Source organism: Heliangelus exortis, chromosome 18, assembly GCF_036169615.1.
Source record: "Heliangelus exortis chromosome 18, bHelExo1.hap1, whole genome shotgun sequence".
Taxonomy (NCBI): domain Eukaryota; kingdom Metazoa; phylum Chordata; class Aves; order Apodiformes; family Trochilidae; genus Heliangelus; species Heliangelus exortis.
In genome coordinates this window covers 105,268-126,826 of record NC_092439.1, presented here as the reverse complement: position 1 = coordinate 126,826, position 21,559 = coordinate 105,268, and the positions used below count along the sequence as shown (strand labels likewise).

Below are 21,559 nucleotides of genomic sequence, written 5' to 3'. Positions count from 1 at the left end.
TTGTAGCTCTCTGGGAACTTGGGGCATGGAGCAGGTTCTTGGAAAGACCCAAGCAGAGGGCTGTGCTCTGGAGATCCCCACGCTGCCTGCCAGGCCTTCTGTGTCTTATCTGCCAGATCTTGTCCATTCTCTCTGGCCTGTGGTTTGCAATTCCCCATCTGCCAGCTCAGTTTGGGCCCTGGCGTTAATCTTTCCCTAGCTGACAGGGAAGCTACTCCTGTGGGGAATCCTCAATCTTGAGCTGTGTTTTCTGACAGAGGAGGGGCAGGTGAGCTATAGGTGGGTATGAATGTAGTTTAGCTCTGGAAATTGTTTTTCTAGGCAAAGATTTGATTTTTGGGGGAAGGCAGTTCCCCCAGGAAGCAGGGACACAATAGGTTTTGGATAAACATGCCATCTTTAGAGTTCTTCCACTGGTGTCAGCTTTGAGGGCTTGGTCAGGGCTTAGGATATCTTTCTGTCTACTACCAAGCCTTAAGTACAGCGAGGAGGGTGGAGGGGGGAGGTGGGTTCCTGTGGTGATAAGCTCTGCATGAGCATCTGCTTGTGGATCAATGGGGCCCTTCTCCAAAGGCACAGTGTGGTGAACCTGCTCTGACTGCAGGACCTCTGGGCATGCACAGGGTTGTGCTGGTGCCAGGAAGTTGGGAGATAAGGGCAGAGGAATTTGGAGGTAAAGCTTTCTGGGTAGCTGTGTTGGTCCCTGGGGGTCCTCTCTTGCTGCTAGTCACAGGGCAAGTGTGCTGGTGCTGTCCTGGAGCAGAAGCTGCTCTAGGGTGTGTTTAATTTTTAGGCCTTTTTGTTTTGCCCTGAACTGAGACATATGAAATATTTTTGGGTTGCTGGGTTTTTTAAGTAATGGGTGTGTCAGCAAGTGCCTCATGATGAAAAGGCTTTCATGCAGCAGTCCTCAAAGATGGTCAGGGTCTGGCTTTGGAAAAATGCTCTGTAGTTGTATCTTCAGAGGGAGAGGGCCAGGGAGCAGGAGGGGGAGAATGGTCACAAAGCAATCCCTGGAATTTCATCCTTGTGGGATCCAGTGTACTTGGCTCTGAGCTGTCACAAGCAGCTCTCTGGCTGGCCTGGTTGGGTTGTGTAGCCAAGGTTCTCTTTCTCCCTGTCTTTGGAGGTGACCAGAGCCCTGAGCTGGTGTCAGGAGGCAGTGAAGAGCTGTGCTGCACTCCTCTCACCAAAATCCTGGTGTGCAAGGCACCACAGGGTGATTTGGGGCAGGTTTGCTGCAGCCCAGGGATTGTAGGGCTGAGCAGGTGCTGATGTGTGTGCCTGTGTGTGTGTGGCAGGCAGGCAGGCAGCTCTATGGAACAGCTGCTGGTGTGTGGCTGTGGGGAGAGCCAGGGGCAGTGCTGGCCAACCTTCCTGGACTTGGAACTGCTGATCTATAATAGTGTCTTTAATCCTGGATTAAAGGGGACGGTAGGGAGGTGGAGCATCCTGATGGCAGAAGGACCCAAGAGGAAAAACTGGGAGAGCCACTCAGGCAGCGGGTACCCTGTTCTGTTGGCACCTCTTACCTGTTACAGAGCTGTGACAGCTGGGTGTGCAGAGCAGGCTCCAGACACCCTAGAGAGTCGCTTGGCAGGGCCTTGTCCCATGGAGGTGCCCACCTTCGAGCATCACCTGGTTGGTGTTGAGGGGTCTACAGTGTCCCAGGGATCCCATCCCCTCCTCTGGCTACCCCAGTGTGACCAGCTCCCTGACAGCCCCCCAGCTGCCATCTCTTCTGGGGCTTTCTGCTCTGACCTGGTGGCCTGAAGGGGAAGCAGGGGAGGGCTATCCCTTCTCCCCCCTTCTGCCTGGGCTACAGGGTGTTGGTGAGTGCAAGGGGATGTGGAGAGTTGGCTGGTGGGGGACCTGTCCTATTCCTTCCCCCGCTGTTGTGTTTACTCCCTGTGGAAGGGACGGGAAGGAAACAGCCGCACGGCTGCTCTGGCCCCTTATCTGGGGCCCTGAGCAGCCCTGCGAGTTTCATTGTTTGTGGCCACGTTCTCCCGGCTCTGTTCCCAGGGGACTCGCAGAGGTGGGGGCCTGCGGCTGTTGCTGGCTGCCTGGGGCCTGGCTGGCAGCTCTGTGGGGCTGGAGGAATCTGCTGGGTTTCTGTCCCTCCTCTTGGTGCCTTCCTGCAAGAGGCAAACCCTGCTGGTCTGTGCTTGCTGTTCAGTACCAAGGCTGCTTGCAATCAAGTGAGCCTGCTCACAAGAGCATGGGCTTGGCTCAGTCTCCTTGAAGCCAGCATACTGGCTTACACACCTCAAAAATTGGCCTCTTCTACATGGAGGTGGTCAAGGGCAGGCTGGGGAACCGATGTGTAGCAGCACAGCTTCTTGGGCGAGGTTCTCTCATGGTGCATCCAGTCTCTGTAGGGAGAGTTCCTCTCTTGGTGGCTTGGTGGAATACTACTCTGGAAACTAATCACAAGCCAGTGGGCCTTCTGGCTGGGGTTTTGGGTGCTCTCATTGTGTAGGGTGTCTGAGGACTACCCCTTACCTGCTGGAGAATTGTGGGATGTGGTAAGGAGATGCTCTCCCTCTCCTTGGGGAGAGGGACAAGTCAGTAGTCCATCAGCAGCCTCACTGTGGAGGGACCTGGTGAGGCTGGGCAGAGGATGTGTGTCCCTGCTCCAGATGGGTGCATGCCCACCAAAAGTGGGGAGTATTGGACTCAAGGGTGAGAGTTGGCATGTGTCTGCACTGTTCTGGGAGGCACCAAGCCACTCCTTCCAGAGCATCTCTGTTGCAAATCCGTGGGGCAGGTGAGACCTTGTAGCAGCAAAGATCAGAGCCATCTCTGCATTTCCATACAAGGCTCGGGGAGTCAATCCGTTGAAAGAAGCCTTAGGGCATACCTGTTGCAAGGTAGAAAGAGTGGAAAGCTGCATGCATAAGCCAGGAGTCATATCTAGGAGCCTCTGAAAGCCTATGTGGGCTCCTAAGTCAAGTGTGATGGGCTGCGTTCCTCCTGGGGTGCGGACCGGCCAGTGAGCATCCCAGCCCACGCTGGGCTGGGGCAGGGCACTGCAGCTGAAGCAGTCTGGACCGGGGGGGGGTGTGTGTGTGTGTGCATGCGTGCACGTGCGTGCCATGGCTTTACCTCTTGCTGGGTACCATATGATTACAAATGGAAGAACTGGATTTTTTTATTGACAAAGGCAGATTAGAGGGTGGCAGTGACCAGATGTTCAAATGAGCTGCAGGCAGCTTCCAAAGCACAGGGGAAAATCCTCCCTGCTCCACTGGGCTCCGAGGTGTCTGGTAAACATACCAGGGCTGCCTGTGTCCAAGGGGAGCTTTGGGGGCAGACCAATGGGGAGGAGTGGACTCCATTGGGAGGCACTTAAGGAACAGTTTGGTTTGGATACACTTGAGATAGAGTGGGAAATCAGTTAAAAAAAATACAAGCCAGAAAGCCCTGCTCTGAGCTCCTCCAAACCAGCATCTGCTGCAGGCTGGAAGGACAGAGCTGCCAGGGAGCGTGGGGCAGCGGGAGGCAGATAGGACAGGGCTGTGCAGGGGGCAGTGATGCCCCTGCCTTTGGCCCTGCATCACCAATACAGCCATGCTGGGGCGGTGGCACGGGGGGGAGTGGGCAGAGCCAATGATGAAGACCGTGGGAAAGCAGCTCCTGTGCTGGCTGCCTGGCCTGAGCGAGTCCCCACATGCCTGTCATGACTGCACAGGTTTGGGAAAACCTCCGCTGGGCTTGCAGGGACTCGGCAGGGCTGCGCAGGGGCCTGAGCTCTTGCCACTCCTTTATGCCTCTCTTCCCTGTCAGTGGGGAGCTGTTGGAGAGGCTGGGGTCTCCAGGCTGCAGAGGGGTTGCTGTGGGAGCAGTGCTACATTCGCCACCCCACCAGCCCTCTCAAGGCACTGCTCTGTCCTGGGAAAGAGAAGTCCATTTTCCTGGTCTGTTGCCTGCCCTGCCTGCTGTTTTGAGTTCACCTGTGTGATTTTTTTACCTCCTCTCCTGCTGTCCCTGCAGCTCTCTTCTCTCCTGCTTCCTCACTGTGGTGGCTGGGCTATTTCTCCCATGACTCTCTGCGTCTAGACTTGGCTGTCCCGTGCCTTTGCCAATCAAACCCGAACTTCCTCCTCTAACAGGTCTGTATGGAAAAATATTGCCTTTCTCTGTCAAAATATGTTGATTGTGGTGTGCTCGTTCACTTTTCTTCTTTGGGAGGGGATGTTAGAGTAGTCCCAGCCAGTGCCCATCCCTAGGTCTGTGGGCTCAGGACCTCCTGGCCTGGCTGCAGCCTTGAGAACCCTGGTGAGAATCCAGAGGGTGGTGAGTTTTGGCAGCAAAGGGACACATGAGGTCATCTTTAGGGGGATCCCATCCTGCTTCCCCCTTTCCTGGGTTGGAAGGAGCTGTGGTGTTGGGGCTGTGTCTCTGCCTCCTATCATGCTGGAGCCAAGGGAGTGAATAGGTGACACAGACCTCTCCTTCAGCCCTTCCCTGAGGAAACAGTGAGATGTGGGTAACATCTGTGGGAGAATGTCCCCTGCTCTGCCCCAGGGATGTGCCCTCCCCTTGCAGGCAGCTCTTCCTTGTAGGACAACCCTGCAGGGGGTCCCTGTGGGAAGAGGGAACCTCCTCAGCACAGAGCAGCTCTTCTGAACCCAGCTCAACCCCAACTGTTTGGGAGGGAACTTCTGCCCAAAAAGTTCCACTTCTCCAAGCTTAAAAGCTGGGCCAAGGAGCATCCAAATCACACCTGGGGCTGTGCTCCTCTGAGACCCTGTGCCAGCTCTCTGGTGGTGGGTGGGAATGGTTGTTAATGCCATAAGATTTTTTTTTTTTCCCTTGTTCTGATAACCTGTCTTAACCAAATCAGTCTCTTGTGACTGCTCTTCTCTCCTCCTTTCCTCCCTCAAATCATGTGCAGTGAAGAGAGGGACTCCTGCCCTTCTGGGCCACTTTTCTTCCCCTCATCTTGACACCAAGCCGCCTCTGCTTGTGCCTCCCCGTGCCCTCTGTCCCTGCTCTGCCCGTCCTGGGCACCCACCACCCATGGACGACTCGGAAGTGGAGTCGACTGCCAGCATCCTTGCCTCTGTCAAGGAGCAGGAGGCACAGTTCGAGAAGCTGACCCGGGCGCTTGAGGAGGAACGGCGCCATGTCTCGGCCCAGCTGGAACGCGTGCGGGTCTCCCCACAGGACGCCAGCCCGGGCTTGGCCAACGGCACACTCACCCGGCGGCACCAGGTAAAAAACCTCCTTGGCAGAGGTGTGTGCGGAGGCTCCCGGAGCCCCCTCCATGTCAGACCTGCCTCGGTGGGGGCAGCCCTGGGCCTGGCACCCTTCAATCCCTCCTTGTGCACCCAAAGTGGAGGAGAGTGAGGCTGGTGGTGTGATCTGGTGGTGCTGTATGTCTGAGGGGCTGGAGGTGATCTGAGGCTGCACAAGCCCACCTTCGCAGCCAGAGTCCTCTGGGGATAAGGAGCCAGCCTGGAGGGTCTTGCTACCAGGTTGGTTCTGGTTAGGTTCTGTGAAGGTTGGAGGCTGTGTTCAGTGCCTGGTTATCTTGGCTCCCCATCCCACTCAGCTGCTTGAAAGATGGCTGAAATGCAGAGACTGGTGTATAGCGGGAGGGGAGCGCATGTGTCCCCATCTTGTGTGATGAAGTGCAAGTCTCTAGAGTCTTGGTCTGTTCCCCAAAACAGCCAAGCTAGGGCTGGAAGAGGTCTCTTTTCTCTGCAGGGTTGGACATGTGGTTTCATCTGCCTTGGCTTGAGGTCTCTTGTTCTTGCTTTCCTGGGCTCCATTTTGGGGAGGGTGCTGGTGTTATGCCCTTCCAGCATGTGGAAGGACAGGTGCATTTGTGGAAGGCTGTGGTGCCAGGAGAGATATGTGGGTTGGGGGAAGAAAGGAGCACAGGAGTGAAGTGGTAGCACTGTCATCAGCATTCGTGCTGTTCCCTTGCAGCCCCAGGAGGGCCCTCTGAGATGCTCCAGTGTCAGAAGAGGAGGAAGGTCTCCAGGACTGTTCTGGGGAGCAGGGAAGGGTCTCTGGACCCACTAGGAGTGTGTGAACACCATGGGAGAGCTGGAATGTCTGGAGCAGGGTTGAATGGTGTGTCCTCCAGCTCTTTCCCAGGCTGGAACGGGGGTGGTTTTCTGCAAGTCCTACAGCCCCCCCAGGAGTGTGCCCCTCATCCAGGGTGTGTGTTGGGTGTCTGTCAGAGGTAGGAGATGGTCTGCTTTGGGGCCTGGCAGGGAAAAGGTATGGATACATGGGTTTCTGGCAGTCTCGTGACTGGCCTGCTGTGGTGCTGTGTGTTTCAGAACGGCCGTTTCTTGGGTGATGCTGACCTGGAAAGGCAGAAATACCAAGATCTGAAGCTCAACGGGCCACAGGTAAGGGGAACTGAGCCCTCTGGCTGTGGCTAGCCTACTCAGGGGTGCAGGGCTCCAGTGTCCCTACCCTGGCTGGGAAAGGGGGGACTTGCATTTCTGATGTGACTGCCCTGGCTTGAAGGGGCTTTGGGTGTGGGTTTTTTTGTACCCTCTGCCATGCAAGAGAATATCGGGGCTCTGTAAGAGGGGAGATCTCTTGGTTAGCTGGGTTCAGAGAAGCCTGGTGGGCTGCTGACTGCCTGACCCTTGCTGCCCTCAGGACCACAGCCACCTCTTGTACAGCACAATCCCCAGGATGCAGGACCCAGGCCAGATTGTGGAGGAGACATACACCATGGAGGAGGACCCAGAAGGGGCCATGTCTGTTGTGTCTGTGGAGACATCAGATGATGGGACAACCCGGCGCACAGAGACCACGGTACAGGCATGGGGAGAGCTTGTAGGGACAGGCTTCTGGCCAGAGACCCTGGTGGTTGGGGTGCTACAGCCACAATGTCTGCCAGCTTGCTGTGCTGTGAGCTGAAACAGGGTGTGAAATCTGCCTGGAGTTTGGGTGCTTGGGCTGAAAGGGGACTCTGGGGTGTGGTGGATTTCCTGATGGGAGCATGGCCTCTATCCATCCCTCTAGGTGAAGAAAGTTGTGAAGACTGTGACCACCCGGACGGTGCAGCAGGTTCCAGTGGGGCCTGATGGGTTACCTTTGGAAACCTCCCCCATCACCAGCAACTATGTCCAGACCATGGATAGGAACTTCCGCAAGAATGGCAATGGTGGCCCTGGTGGCTACCTGAGCCAGCCAGGCACAGCCACCCTCCCTCGTAACTACCACTACCCTGATGGGTATGGCCGGCCCTACGAGGATGGTTACCCAGGCAGTGACCACAGCTATGGCAGCCTGTCCCGTGTCACCCGCATTGATGAGCGCTATCGGCCCTCCATGGACACCTACCGGGCCCCCAGCCGCCAGGACATCTATGGACCGCAGCCTCAGGTGCGTGTTGGGGGCAGCAACATGGACCTCAACCACTTCCATCCTGAGCCTTACGGCCTGGAGGATGACCAGCGCAGCGTGGGCTTTGAAGATGTAGACTACGGGCTTATGTCTGACTATGGCACGGCCAGGCGGGCAGGGACTCCCTCTGACCCCCGGCGCCGGCTCAGGTATGTGGCAGGAGGCACTGGGGTGGGGGGTGCTGTGGGGTCCCTTTAACTTTCCCCCCCTTAGGAGCAGGGTGGGTGGATTGCAGAGAAAAGACTGTGTGCTGAGTCACGTGCGGCTCCTGCAGGAGAAAACTTGCATCCGCTTCTGATTATTGGCTTAATTGGTGGTTAAAACTTGGTGCTGATTGAACCAGTTGTCCTGGAGCAAGGAGTTCCACTGGGCAGCTGCAGGTAGCCCAGGGCCCTTCCCTCTCTCTGTCCTTCTGTTGGGGTGGCAGGTTCATGAGCCCCAGCTTGCCAGTCCCACCAGGAGCTATCTCCCGGTGTGGGGTGTGGGGCTCAGCCCCTGTCAGAGGCAGCAGCAGCTTTGTGATCCTGCTCCAGGCCAGCTTAGCACAGTGGGGCTGGGTCTGGGGCTGGGTGAGGAAAGCTCAGCCCCGTGGTGCCAGCAGCACGGCCAGGGTAGGGCAGGGCAGGGCGGGGGAAGCTGCTCAACCTGTTCAGCAGCAGCAGCAGCAGCTTCCCCCTTGGTTCCTCTGTGGGTGATGGGGGCTCCTCCAGCCAAGCAGCTGCCCACAGGGGGACAGAACAGGGACTCAGTGCCTGCTGGGCATCATGGCCATTACATTCCCAGGACTGTGACTCCGGTGAGCTGGAGTCTTGTGCCAGCTGTGTCCCTGCTGCTGCTGTCAGACAAGGTTCAACGGGTCCTTGAGCAGGGCTCAAGAGTGTGGGGAGGTGGGAATGGAGTGAGAGGCTACGCTTGGCTCCCAGAGATGAAGAGGGGGGCTGTGTCAGCTCCTGAGTTGCCCTAGGCTGGAGGGGTGAGGGGGGAATACTGGTGGGGGCTGAGCACAGGCTTTTTCAGCTCCTGGGGCATCAAACAAGCAGGGGAGAGTCTGACTAGCCCCTTCAGGAGATCTCCTGTCTCCAGGCATGGACAGTGTTAGCTCCTGGCTGCTGAAGGGACTAAAGGAGGAGTTTTGTCCTTTTGGCTGGTGCCAGCAGAAGTGTTTCTGCTGCTGTGCTGAACCAGTCTGGGTGGCTGTTCACCCAGATTGATTTCCCCATCCCGCCTTGTGTAGCTTGTGCTGGCTGGAGGAGGGCCAGCAGGGTGCCTGCCCCTGTGCAGGCAGCATGAGCAAATTTGAGCAGGTGGCCATTGTGGCTCCTTGGGGAGCAGCTTGGGCAGAATGGGTTAAGCAGGCATGTCCAGCCCCTGTCTGCTTTGCTCCAGAGGGAGTGAATGCCAAGGAAGCCAAGGTAGAAGGCCACCCTCTCTGGGTTTGTGTCCTGCCCAGCACATGAGGATGGGAGCCCTGCTGGGATGGCCTAGTCTGAACCATGGGGCCTTTGAGGCCACAAGTCCTCTTTCCTGGGCTGGATGGTGTCCATGCTTTTTCTGTCCCTCCAGATCCTGGAGGACAGGAGCTGCAGCTGGGTGGGGAATTGTGGGGGATGCAAGTCACAGAGAAAGTCCCACTTCCAAGCATGGGCAGGGAACAGTCTTGGTGAAGATGTCACCTTGTCCTGCAGGGATGGTGCAGGTCATGGAAGATGGGTTGGTTTGGCCCACGAGCAGGCTCTCCCTCCCCAGGCAGACCAATAGAGATCAGCAATCTGTGGAATCCAGGCGCTGTTGAGCTTGGCGTGTCCCCGGCCTTCTCAGTTACCGTTCACACGCAGGAATGGGAACAGGCGGGATCAGCATCCCCAGCCTCAGAAATGTTTGTCTTGAGCAGGGGCCTGGCTATTAATGACTTCCTTCAGGGAGGCAGCTCGCCAAGCATGCGAGAGACAATAGAGGGCCTTGAGCTGAGACACGGGGTGTCCTGGCTGCTCCTGGCCACGTGGGTCCCCTCCTGTGGCTCCTCTCAGAGCTCCCTCCCTGCAGAGGCTGAGGGAAGGAGTGCTCAGCGGGTGTGCTTCTCATCCTGGGCAGCACCTGAAGGGGATGTGGCTCCTGAAGGAGTGGCAACCTGAGCTGAAGGTTTTTGTGAGCCCTGTACTGGAGGCTGTGGGGAAGCAGAACCTGCTGCCATCCTCTGCTGCAGCTCTCCCTGCCTGCTCCTGGTTTGGGAGCTCAGAAGGTGGCTGGGCAGTCCTTGGGACAGATGAGGTAGATCCTCTGGAACATCTTGGACCTTGGCTCTGTGTCCCCAGTGCCCTGATACATCAGGGATGACAGCAGTGGTCGGGCCCCCGTGTTTTAAGTGCCGGGTTTCCTCCATCCCCTTCTGCTGGAAATCACTGAATTCCTCTGCCAGACTAGGAGAAGGACTATATTGCCAATGATGACAAAATGGGGCAAGAATCCTGGATTTTGTGTGGTGTGTGCTCTGGAGCCACAGCTCAGCCCCCTGCCCAGGGCAGCAAGGCTGATCCTGGCTGTCCTTAATGTCTGAAATCAGACTGGGCGCTGGCCCTGGGTGTGAGGTCCTGGGCAGCTCCAGGGCCGTTCTTCTCTCACGATGACAGTGGTGTCAACTTGCCCTCTAGTGGCTGCAGGTCTGAGTGGTTCCTTGTGCCTCGGGCTGGCCTGCCTGGAGGGTCCAGCCCCTGACCCGAAGCTAAGCCCATCGGGTGAGAAGGGCTGGAGTAGCTGCTGGGGCTGCCTTCTCCTGGGGAACAGCCACCTCCTTCCTGAGCAGGCCTAGGGGCCCATGGGGGTGGTCTCCTACAGTACAGACCCCAGCTGAACCTGAAGGTGCCCCAGGGACACAGCTCTGCTGCCTGGGTCCAGCCCTTGGTGGGGTTCTGCTCAGTGCACTCCAGCAGGGTAGCAGTGACCAGATGCTCAGTGCACTTCAGCCTATCTTCTAGTGGGTTCCCAGCTATAGGTCTCATGCTAATGCCTGCTGTTTTCCCCTCCTAGGAGTTATGAAGATATGCTGGTAGATGAAGTGGCCCCTGACCGGTACTACTGGGCACCTCTGGCTCAACACGAGCGGGGCAGCTTGGCTAGTCTGGACAGCCTGCGGAAGGGAGGGCCACCCCCCGGGAACTGGCGCCAGCCAGAGCTGCCGGAGGTGATAACCATGCTGAGCTTTCGGCTGGATGCTGTCAAGTCCAATGCGGCTGCCTACCTGCAGCACCTTTGCTACCGCAATGACAAGGTGAAGACAGAGGTGCGCAAGCTGAAGGGCATCCCTGTGCTGGTGGGATTGTTAGATCACCCCAAGAAAGAGGTGCACTATGGTGCCTGTGGAGCCCTGAAGAACATCTCCTTTGGCAAAGACCAGGACAATAAGATCGCCATCAAGAATTGCGATGGGGTGCCTGCTCTGGTGCGCCTGTTGCGGAAGGCCCACGACATGGACCTCACGGAGGTCATCACAGGTAATGGCTCCAGGGAGGAGAGGAGGGGCTGACCAGCTGGGTGAGGGATGCACAGTGCACCTGGTCTGATTGAGCACCTCCCACTTGTGGCATTGCAGGAACACTGTGGAATCTGTCCTCACATGACTCCATCAAGATGGCCATTGTGGATCATGCACTACACGCTCTGACTGATGAGGTTGTCATTCCCCGCTCTGGCTGGGAGCGGGAACCCAACGAGGACTCAAAACCCCGCCATATTGAGTGGGAGTCGGTGCTCACCAATACGGCTGGCTGCCTTAGGTATGGAAGGGGGCTACTAACTCCTGACAGAGAGCTGGCATGGGTTGGGGCTGCTGTAGTGCTCCTTCCTGGCTGTCCCTGGTAGCTTTCTGGGATGTCCAAAGGAGATCTGGACAGGAGTTACTCTAAGATGGCTACTGGTGATGCAATCCTTGATTTTGGAGGAGTTTCTTTTGGTGGAGGAGAGCTGCAGGAGCTTTTGTCTGGCTTGAGCTCTGCTGGGTGTGGGCTTGCTCCTTGCCTGCCCTCAGTGGTCCCTGTCTCAACTGTTCTCTGTTGCTGGCAGGAATGTGAGCTCAGAGCGGAGTGAGGCCCGTCGGAAGCTGCGGGAATGTGATGGGCTGGTGGATGCCCTGATTTACATTGTCCAATCTGAGATTGGCCAGAAGGACTCTGACAGCAAGGTATGGCAACTGGGGTGATGTCAGAGCATGTGTCAGGCTCTTCCCTGTCACACAGTTCTGCTGTTTGTGGTGGTTGAAGCTGGGTTCATTCCAAGGTGGATGAAGAGTGGGCAGGGGAAATCTTCACCAGTGAGGGATTTGGTCTGACAGGACTAGCTTGGGAAAACCTGGTCCAGGCTCATGGCTTTCCATGATCTCCTGGGAAGAGTGACCTAGGCACTATTTACAGGAGATGGTAAACAGCTCAGGCAGCAGTTTGCAGTGGGAAAAGGTTGGCCCTACAATGAGGTGTAGTGACGTCAATCATCTTTTGACAAGTTGTTGGCTTGAATTTCCCTTGAGCCTTTCTTTGGACCTTTTGTGCTTACGGCAGAGATATTTTTGGCCCTCTGAAGGTATGAACTCGCACCTGCAGAACTGACCATGCATGATTTGGGGTGGGGGTTATGCTCCAGCTCTGAGTTGGAGATGCATATTCACCTGGTCCCAGTTCAGACCCCATTGGCCTGGTTCTGGGTTTTAAGCTGTGACAGAGCCCTCTCTCAGAGAATGATATGGGCACATGGTGCTCCAAGTCAGACTACCTGTCTTTCTGTACAGCTGGTGGAGAACTGTGTGTGCCTACTGAGAAACTTGTCCTACCAAGTCCACCGTGAGATCCCCCATGCTGAGCGCTACCAGGAGACACCTCTGGCCCTGGCCAACAACGCTGGGCCCCATGCTGCGAGTTGCTTCGGTGCCAAGAAGGGAAAAGGTGGTTTGGGTGGCAGCAGTGTGGAGGGAGGTGGGATGGGGACAGATCTACTGCAGTGGAGCTTCAGGGTGGTCTGTTTTTTCTGCGCTCCTTACTCTGGCATCTCTTGTGTGAAGGCTAAACTGCAGCTTTCTCTGGAGACATGGTGGTCTGTGCCTCCCCTGGCTATCAGAGCTGCTGCTTGGCTTACCCAAAGCATTTGACACAAGCCAGTGGTGGGTTTCTGTGGCGGTGGGATGGTGATGGATAGATGTACACTAACTCCATGCCTTCCCTTTTCTCCTGTGTTGCCCCTTCCCTTTCTCTTTGCTTTCTTGCCAAATGATCTGCCCCAATGATGCTGTCGGCAACTCTCTTCTCCTGCCTCCCCTCTCTCCTGTCCTTCTCTCCACTTCGCCAATAGACGAATGGTTCTCCAGAGGTGAGTGTGCTCTTGGTTTTGATTTTTCCATAATTTGATGGGGTGCTTTCTCTAGCTTTTTTTTTTTTTTTTTTTTTTTTCTCTCTCGCAAGCTGGGCACATTCTGCCTGCAGTGTGGCTAATGCCCTTGATGTCCCCTTCGGGGACACGCTGTATCTTAGCTTCAGCTCACTTTTGGCATTGTTCTTGTAGCAAGTGGTGAAGAGCTTTTAGGCTGGGATGGGTGGGAAAAGGAGGTATCTCACACCTGTCTGCTTGCTCTTTGAAGGTAAAAAGCTCCCAGAAGACCCTGGTGCTGATACAGTGGATTTTCCCAAAAGAGCAATTCCAGCCAAAGGTATGTTCCTCTATGTGTTTGCATAGGGATTGGGTGTGCAAGGCTGCTCCTCTACAAGCAGTCCAGGAGGAGAGGAGTGAGTGGAGTTGATTTGCCATTGCAGTGAGCCTCACAAATGGGCAGAGGTTTGGTTTGGAGGAGTTACACTTCTGGTTGCCTGAGCATCTGTTAAAATACTGTCTGTCACACTTTGAGGATGCTTGGTGTGCTTGGAGGAGGTCAGCACCACCTCAAGAGAGGCTTCCTGGAACCATTTTTCTAAGGGCTAAGGGACAGCATGGTGACACAGCCCTGCAGGTCTCACTTCTTAGTTGCCCTCTTGCCTGCACTTATCTCCTGGGCATGAAGACAGCATTTAAAGCCAAAACCTCTGCCCTTGAGTTTTCTCCAGCACGAGGAAGGGTCATTCCAAGAAGCCTTTGGGGACAAGCATCTCACCTAGAGGGCTGTGAATAACATTTCCTCTCAGGATTGCCAAGCAGTGGCAATTAGCCCAGAGCTGCAGTTCACCTCAGCTCCTTCTGCCCCAAAGGTTCCTGAGAGGACTCTGGTGTGCCTGGCTGCTGAGTTTGTTGCCCCACCACATGCCCTTGCCAGGTTGAGTATGTCTTGGCCAAGTGTTGCACTGAAATTGAGGTCTCTTTGCTGACAGCAGCAGTGCTGTGGCTTGGCCCAAGCTTCTAAGCTGCAGTAATTTGTTGGGGCCTGTGGGCAGTAGTCATGGCATCTCTGGACAGGGGCTGGGGCCAATGGTGCTGTGGGGCAGCCCTCTCTGTACTGAGGATGGAGCCTTCGGGGAGCAGTGAGCCTGAGTGAAAGCCTCATCTGTCCAGCAGTGCTTCTTTGAGTGAGCTGGGTGCTAGCAGAGCCCTTAAGCCGTTCCTCCCCATGCTCTTCTGCCAGGCTACGAGCTCCTCTTCCAGCCAGAAGTGGTCCGGATATACATCTCCCTCCTGAAGGAAAGCAAAACTCCAGCCATCCTGGAGGCTTCAGCAGGAGCCATTCAGAACCTGTGTGCTGGCAGCTGGACAGTGAGTGCCTCCTGGAGATGACTGTGTCTGTGTGCATCCCTGCTGTGGGGACTGGGGGACCCTGGGAGCAGGGAGCATCACCCTGGTGGTACCAGCAGAGGTGTAGGTAGCCAGGGCTCTGCCGTTTCAGGCAGTACACTTTGTGCATGGCACATGGCTTGCTGCCTGAAAATATTCAGCTGCACAGTTCAGGTATGGACCAGGTCTGTCCTGTGCTCTGTACCAGTTGTGTCTTCCCAAGGGTTCCCTGCCTGCAGCCAGCTCCCTGCCATTCCTTCCCTTCTGTTGGCTGTTGGCAGGGGATGAAGGTTTGGGGCCTCTCTGCAGCCTCTTGAGCCACACTCCTACGGTGTCTGTGGAAACACCATGTGGGAAATATTGCTGGCCTTGCCTGTGATGGGGCTTTGGGACAGGGATGGGACCTTAGCAGCCAGCTGGTGAAGCCTCGGCTCCCAGAATGAGGGCAGGTAGCAAGGCTGCTAGGGGTGCCCCTTGCCCTGGGAGGGGGCTGGGTGGTGCCTGCCTCAGTGACACTCTGTCCCACAGTATGGCCGGTACATCCGCTCGGCGTTGCGCCAGGAGAAGGGACTCTCGGCCATTGCTGACCTCCTGACCCATGACAGTGAGCGGGTGGTCAAAGCAGCTTCTGGAGCCCTGCGGAACCTGGCTGTTGACCTGCGTAACAAGGAGCTGATAGGTGAGGGCTGCACAGGAGAGGACATTGTGCTCTCTGTATCGGTTTTACCCAACCCCCCTTGCATTTCTCTTCCACCCTTGCTCATGCCCAGTTCTTTCTCCTTCCCAGGTAAACATGCTATCCCCAACCTAGTTAAGAACCTGCCTGGAGGCCAGCAAACTCCAACCAAAAACCTCTCTGAGGACACAGTGGTGTCAATCCTCAACACCATCAATGAAGTAATTGTAGACAACCTTGAGGCTGCCAAGAAGCTGCGGGAAACGCAGGGGATTGAGAAGTTGGTGCTGATCAACAAATCTGGGTAGGCTTTTCTTGAAGGACAATGCAAGGGGAAGAGGGGCTTCTCCGGGAGGTTCCTTGAGGCCATGGGTATTTCCAAACATCTTTCTTTCACGTCTTTCTAGGAACCGCTCAGAGAGAGAAGTCCGAGCAGCTGCCCTTGTCTTGCAGACTGTCTGGGGATACAAAGAGCTGCGGAAGCCCCTGGAGAAGGAAGGCTGGAAGAAGTCAGACTTCCAGGTATGGGGACGGGCATGGAGATGCCCTGTCTTAACTGGGGCAGTAGGTAGGCCCTACAGCAGGGAGAATGGTGTTCCTGGAGCTCAGCAGTGCTGGATTTCAGAGCTGCCCTATTGGGGTTGTTGAAGGTGCCGCCTCTGCCATTTTTCAGTTGATGGCTGGCCCAAAGTCTCTGCTAAGAGACTCTGAAACTTCAAGCCCCATGTCCCTGACATACTTGTGCAGATGTGCAGGCAGGGAAGTTTGCAGCACTAGAAGCCACTGTGCTGAAGAACAAGGTTCTTCAGGGCTCAATTTTTTAACCAAAAGTTGGGGCTGTCCTTGCTTCTGGAAGGCTGGGTGCTGTTCAGCCTGGTTCAGGCATGTCATACCCCTCTCCCCAGTGTGGATGGAGCCATGGGCTCAGGAGCGCAATCTGTCTGCCTCCTGCCCCTTGCCTGGGGGCTGTGGGGAGGGTTTCTGAGTCTGTCCTGGTATCAGGGGCTAGAGAGGTGGGATGTGCTGATGGAGTGTCTGGGACACAGGGTGTGAGTGGTCACTGTCTGATGCTGCAGGTGAACCTGAGCAGTGCTTCTCGGACCCAGGGAGGCAACTCATTTGATGACAGCACCTTGCCTCTCATTGACAGAAACCAAAAAACAGGTATGTGCCTTCCCTTCAGCACCTGTCCCCATTGTCATCCTTCCATCTTGTGGGTACATGCAACAGCTGGCCTTGGTTCCCTCCCTGCTATTTCAGCCCTGGCATTCTTGGGAGCCACAGCTACTCATCCAGGGCTGTCAGTTTGGGCTTTAGGTGGCTTCTCAGGGCCCTGTAGTGTCCTTGGTCAACAGTGCTGTGGCTGTAGCTGGGTTTGGGCCCCTCCAGTGGAGGCAGGCAGCGATTCCTCTGCTTCTCCTGGCTGCTGGGGCTTATCTGCTGCTCTCCCTGCTTGTAGACAAGAAATCCTCCCGGGAGGAGATCCAGATGAGCAACATGGGACCAGGTAAGAGAGAGACTGGTCTTGCCTCCTCCTTGGTGTGCAGGGAGAGGGCAGAGATTGCATCTCCTGTGGGGATGAGGCTGCCTGCCATGGAGGTGGTGTGATTGACTGTTCCCTCTCCTGCTCCAGATAACTACTCCACACTCAATGAGAGGGACCACAGCAGGACACTGGACCGATCTGGTGATCTTGGTGACATGGAGCCAGTGAAGGCAGCACCGTTGATGGTGAGCAGCTCCCTGATGAGGGAGGAGTGGGTGGGACAGGGTGTGGGAGGTGACACATGGCTGTCCTCACTGTCAAGAGGAGGAGAGAACTGGGCTCCCACACTAACACCCTCCCATCCTGCTCCGTTTCCCCTACTAACCCCATGTGTCTGCAGCAGGAGGAGGGGCAGGAATTGCACCCCGCGGTAGAGGCGGAGGAGGATGCTGCCATCTTTTCCCCTGTGTTGGTATGTCCCACAGTATCCTGCCCAGTCTGAGCAGTGGTGACAAATCTTGCTGTGCTCTTAGGGGTGTTATGGCCAGCCAAATTCTGTAATGAGTGGTGCTGCCTGTAATCACTGCCAGGTCCATTGGGGCCATGATCATGCTTTCCACTGCTCACTTGCTCTCCGGGTTGGCTCTAACATCTCTCCCTCTCTCTCCACAGCAGAAGATCTAGCTGCCATCCCCACCTCCACTCAGTTTGAGTTGATAATATATTATATATATATAAATATATATATAACACTCTTCATGGTGGAATGGACTGCTTCTACCTTGTCTTATATTTGGATTTTTTGCTGGACTGTTTGTGCCAACTAGCCAGCCAAATGACTGGGCCTGGTCTGCCGGGGCAGCCTGGGCCAGCCTCTAGACTGCTGCACCTCCCCCTTCTGGGGCACCTCGACCAATAACTTTTCCTCCTGTCCCTCCACCTCCTCCTTCCTCCAGAAAGTAAACCCTTCCTGCCTGACTCTGCCAAATCGACCGGTGTGGATGCTGCAAAAAGACTCGGGATCTCTGCCTTGACCAGGAACTGCCTTCTTTCCCACACCTCCCCTCTGCTCAGAGATGTCTGCAGGGACAGAAACTGGGACCTCACTTTGCTGCCTGGTGGTTTTTTTTTTTTTTTGATTTTTGGTGTTTGTTTTATTGCCTATAGGATATATTTTTCTGCGGGATCACTCTTCAACCAGGGCCATGGGGACAACAGGACCATCCCTCCCTGGTGGTGGTGGGACCAGGGTGAGAGGGCTGAAGTCATAGGGGCTGAGGAGAAGGAAAAACAGCAATAATTTCTGATGCTTTGCTCTAAATGAGGCTTTAGGGGCATGGGAAGGGGGATGATCTGTCTCTGGATCCTGTGGAGGGCTCTGGATGGGGCTGCTGGTCCCCACCTCGTGACTGGATGAGGAGGGATCCTTATGTAATGAAGATGGTCAGTGTGGGGGGCTTGGGATGGGTCTTCCCACATGGGAGGTGACAGATCCCTGTGGAAGGAGGAGATGTGGCAGGGCTTTTGGGGTGAGGCAGGCTTCTTGGGGTGTGCTTTGTGCCCAGTGTGAGGAGCAGGCAGGGCTGCAGGTGGGTAGACCAGGACTGCCCCCTAATCCCTGCACACTGGCTGCCTGTAGCTGTGCCCCTCTGACTTTCTCTTGACATGTGCCTTTCTTTTGCCACTGTGAATTAGCTCTTTGAATTGTACTGTCTGGCTTCTTTGCTGGGGAAGGGGTGTTTTTTGGGCTTCTGGCAGGGCTTGAGCAGTTTCTCTTCCCCTCTGGGAGCCTTACTGTCTGCAGTGGGGCTGGAAGCCGAATTTGTGGGGGATCCCAGCCCCCTGCCCTCACTGATGGGGTGCAGGGCTCTCATCTAGAGCTAGGATGTACACATCTTCCTCCTCTCTGCTATGATTGGGTGGGGATGTGATCTAAGTGCTGTGATCTTCTGGGGAGCCCTTGGGCTCCCTGTGCAACTGGAAACCTCTGTAGGAGGCTGCATACTGGAGCAGGAGCCCTTCCCAGCCTGGGGCTCCCAACCAGGGACTCAGTGGGGAGCAGGGAGGCTGTGGGGCAGAACTGGTGCCTTGCTTCTGCCCTCTCATCTGCCTGAAAGCACTCCCCAGCTCTGGCTGAGCCCTCATTGGCTACAGCCCTACCTTAGCTTGGTTTGGTTTTTGTTCTGGGGTCTAACTCTTCTCTTTTCCTTTAAATATGTAAAACACTAATTCCTTTTTTAATTTTTAATTCCAAATGAACCAAAAAAAAAAAAAAAAAGCTTCTACCTTCTCTCCTCCCTCTCCAGGACTGCCCCTGCCCTGGTGTGGGATGGGGCTAGGGGGAAGGGGAGCGAGGAACAAAGCTGTTCCTTGTCTGATTCCTGTGCACACTCTTGTAACACTTTTGAAACAAAATGATTTTTTTTTATATAAATAAAGTTTTTAAAGTGTGTCTATGTGCCTTCCTCCTAAGGCTGCCACATAGGCTTTTTTAGCTGTGCAGTTGGGTCAAAACTATCTATTCAAGGGGCAGGGTTCTTCAGCAATGCTCCTGAGCATTGCTTGGCTCTGTGTGGCTCTGAAAGGTCCCACTTGGTGACAAATCATTTCTTGGGCTGGAGTGGCATTTCCTTCTCTTTCTTGTAAAAGATTGGAGGAAAAGAGCACCAAAACTTTTGCTTTGTACTGATCTCTGAATGACTTCTGCAGGGTACTTGGGGCTTCTCAGGAGTTAGCTGAGAGCGTTTGCTCTCCCCAGAGCATTTGGGCTTCCTGCTGGAAAGCCTTTCTGTGAATTTTTCCTGTTCTCTGGTGACTGCTAGGCTTTGCACAGGTGGAGAAATACCATAATTTCTGTAGTGCTGATTGCTTTTCTAAACCTGGCTGAGAGCTCTCTGGAGTAAGGGCTGCCCCTGCAGAGCCACTGCTAGGCTGCAAATGTGTGCATCTCTTCCTGGGGAATACTCAAGCCAGGCAGAAACATCTATCATCATGAAATACAGAAACAAAATCTGTAAACTTGTGGAAATACCTTTTTGGAAGTGGCTTTCCAGCTTTGGGGCCAGCTTCAGATCAGCTTTTTACTCAAGTTCTGTTGGTGCTGGAAAGATTTCACTGGAGGGGTCAACTGCTTTTTTTGTAGTAGCAGAATGTGGGCCTGTGGTGCCGGTGACACAGTGCTTGGCCCAGTTTCCTGCACAGTGCAGCACACATGGAGCTTGAACTTCTCACCAGGTGAGCCAGGGCTGCTGTCCTCTGGGTTAGACAAAGACAGCTGGGGCAGAGTCACTCCTGGCTGGCAACACCCTGGGAGATAGGGACTCCACACACCTGTGGGGAGAACTGCTGGATGCACCTGGCTATGGGGGCTTCGCTCCTGTCTTGGCTTGCAGCCATGTTCCCAAAGCCCCCAGTGAGCAGAGTGAAGGGAGGGCCAGGTGTTTTATTGCTTTGGGTGAGGGGGACAGTACCCAGGACTTGGCAGGGACAGTGCCAGGAATGTCTTGAGGGGAGGGGGACAAGAAATGCTTGTGATGTCTCACTTGGCAGTAACAATGCTGGGGACATTTGGACCAATGCCAGTGATGTTGCTGTGTGGGATGTTGATGGGATGGACAGTACTAGGGACACCCAGCCAGGTGGAAAGGGTGGCTGTATACAGGAGGGCTAAGAGTCAGAGGAAGACCTTGTTGTGGCAGGCCTGGCAGTACATCTTGTTGCTTTGCTTGGAAGGTGCCTTTCTGCAGCTGTCATGGGCAGTAGGCGCAGATGAAGTGCTCTGGATGGTATTTGCGCCCTGCAACCGTGATACAGCTGTGGCTGTGGCAGATGCTGCCCCGCTGCTGGTGGAAGTGCAGCTCTGAGTAGGGCCAACCCTCTAGCTTGAAGAAGGAGCCACCAGCAAAGCTACTTAGACACTCCTGGGAAAAGGAGATGGCTGGCACGGCCCTGGGGACACACCCCTGCATTCCTGCCAGCCCCATGCCCACTCACTGCACACATGAAGCACTTGGGATGCCAGACACCCTGCAGGGCTGACAGGTAATTGTTGATGACAGCCCTGGCATTCCGGGGCAAACATGTCCAGGAAGTCCTAGTGGCAGGATGGCTTCCCACCCCTCCCACAGGGAGGGCATTGGGGTGGGACACCCCCATGGCCATGCCCATGCCCATCATGGAGGGATGTGGGATGGGGCAATGACTGCAATGGGATATGGGGGCAGGACCCCCACACTGGTCCCCTGGGACTTACCCTCATCTCCAAACACCTTCCCGCAGTGGACACAGAAGAAGTGTTTGGGGTGCCAGGTCTGGCCTAGGGCCATCAGGACTCTCTGCAGGAAAAGGTGAGGTGAGGTAAGGTAGCTGGTGGCATGGTATGGGGCCAGCACAGTAGGCACAGCCGGGGGAGAACTCCTGGTGGTAGTCTTCACAGAATGCCTATCCACCCCACTCGAAGAAGGGCTGGCCACCCAGCTCCTGCCTGCAGTAGGCGCAGGTGAAGTGCTCAGGGTGCCAGGTTATGCCCAGGGCTGTGAGCACCTGCAAGGAGGCAAAGGCTGAGAGCAGCTCCAGGGGATGCTGGGAGCCCAGGGAGTAGGGGCTCACCTTGCGAGTGATGGGCTTGTGGCAGGTGGTGCAGATGCCAGTGGGGGTGGTGGCTGTGATGCCGAGCTCCTGCAGGCGCAGCATGTTGTCCGGTGAGGGTGAGGACTCTGGCACTCAAATTCCCTGCCCTGTCTGTGCCAGCTGCCAGAGAGGATGGTGAGACCTGGGACAAGGCTGGGCCCCCAAGCTCTTCACAAGCATACACACAAACCCTCCCCCCGGGGACAATGCTCACCTTGCTCTGCATGTGGCCCAGGTCCTCCAGAACCTGCTGGGTGGCTGCAGTGAGTGGAGGAAAAGGTGGCAGCGGCTGTGGGACCGGTATGGGGCTGCTGTGGCAGCTGCTGTGGGGGATGCCTGGCACTGCGAACCCTCCACACCCACAAGACACTGCTCTTTCACCTGCTACAGCCCTGAGCATGGGACCTTCTGGGGACATACTGGCAGGGAGGTGGCTGTGTGTGGTGGGGAGGGGGCAGCAGGATACAACCCCCCCTTCCCCAGCTTGTAGAAGGATTGTTTTTTTGGAGGGAGCACGTGCAGGAGGCCACGTGACTCTGGAGGTCACATCTCAGTAATGGAAAGGGTAGCCCTGGATGGCTTTGCCCTCCCATGTTTTACCTGAATGCTGTTTCCTGAGGCTGAGCCTGAGGAGGCAGCTGCACCTGAAA

At 55.7% G+C, this 21,559-nt stretch overlaps 1 protein-coding gene and 1 pseudogene across 15 annotated transcripts in view; one reads left to right on the top strand and one right to left on the bottom strand.

Moving 5' to 3' along the window:
- The window catches only part of CTNND1 (catenin delta 1), a 28,688-nt gene extending 9,956 nt beyond the window's left edge, over positions 1-18,732 (top strand). For 3 of the 15 annotated variants that reach the window (XM_071761954.1, XM_071761955.1, XM_071761956.1), the window contains exons 2-20: positions 3,997-4,115; positions 4,901-5,220; positions 6,300-6,371; positions 6,631-6,789; positions 7,000-7,532; positions 10,408-10,871; positions 10,970-11,153; positions 11,440-11,557; positions 12,158-12,311; positions 12,715-12,732; positions 13,001-13,069; positions 13,973-14,100; positions 14,647-14,797; positions 14,906-15,098; positions 15,202-15,316; positions 15,871-15,958; positions 16,254-16,301; positions 16,428-16,525; positions 16,681-17,047. In XM_071761954.1, the coding sequence (XP_071618055.1) occupies positions 5,026-5,220; positions 6,300-6,371; positions 6,631-6,789; positions 7,000-7,532; positions 10,408-10,871; positions 10,970-11,153; positions 11,440-11,557; positions 12,158-12,311; positions 12,715-12,732; positions 13,001-13,069; positions 13,973-14,100; positions 14,647-14,797; positions 14,906-15,098; positions 15,202-15,316; positions 15,871-15,958; positions 16,254-16,301; positions 16,428-16,525; positions 16,681-16,782 (2,889 nt within the window). In that variant the 5' untranslated portion in view covers positions 3,997-4,115; positions 4,901-5,025 and the 3' untranslated portion in view covers positions 16,783-17,047. Of the gene's footprint in view, positions 1-3,996; positions 4,116-4,900; positions 5,221-6,299; positions 6,372-6,630; positions 6,790-6,999; positions 7,533-10,407; positions 10,872-10,969; positions 11,154-11,439; positions 11,558-12,157; positions 12,312-12,714; positions 12,733-13,000; positions 13,070-13,972; positions 14,101-14,646; positions 14,798-14,905; positions 15,099-15,201; positions 15,317-15,870; positions 15,959-16,253; positions 16,302-16,427; positions 16,526-16,680 lie in introns of those variants that run through there. The other 12 variants (XM_071761959.1, XM_071761953.1, XM_071761960.1 and 9 more) reach the window with 10 other exon arrangements.
- A 1,221-nt stretch (positions 18,733-19,953) lies between these two features.
- On the bottom strand, positions 19,954-21,331 carry LOC139804589 (leupaxin-like; annotated as a pseudogene).
- Positions 21,332-21,559: the final 228 nt, after the last annotated feature.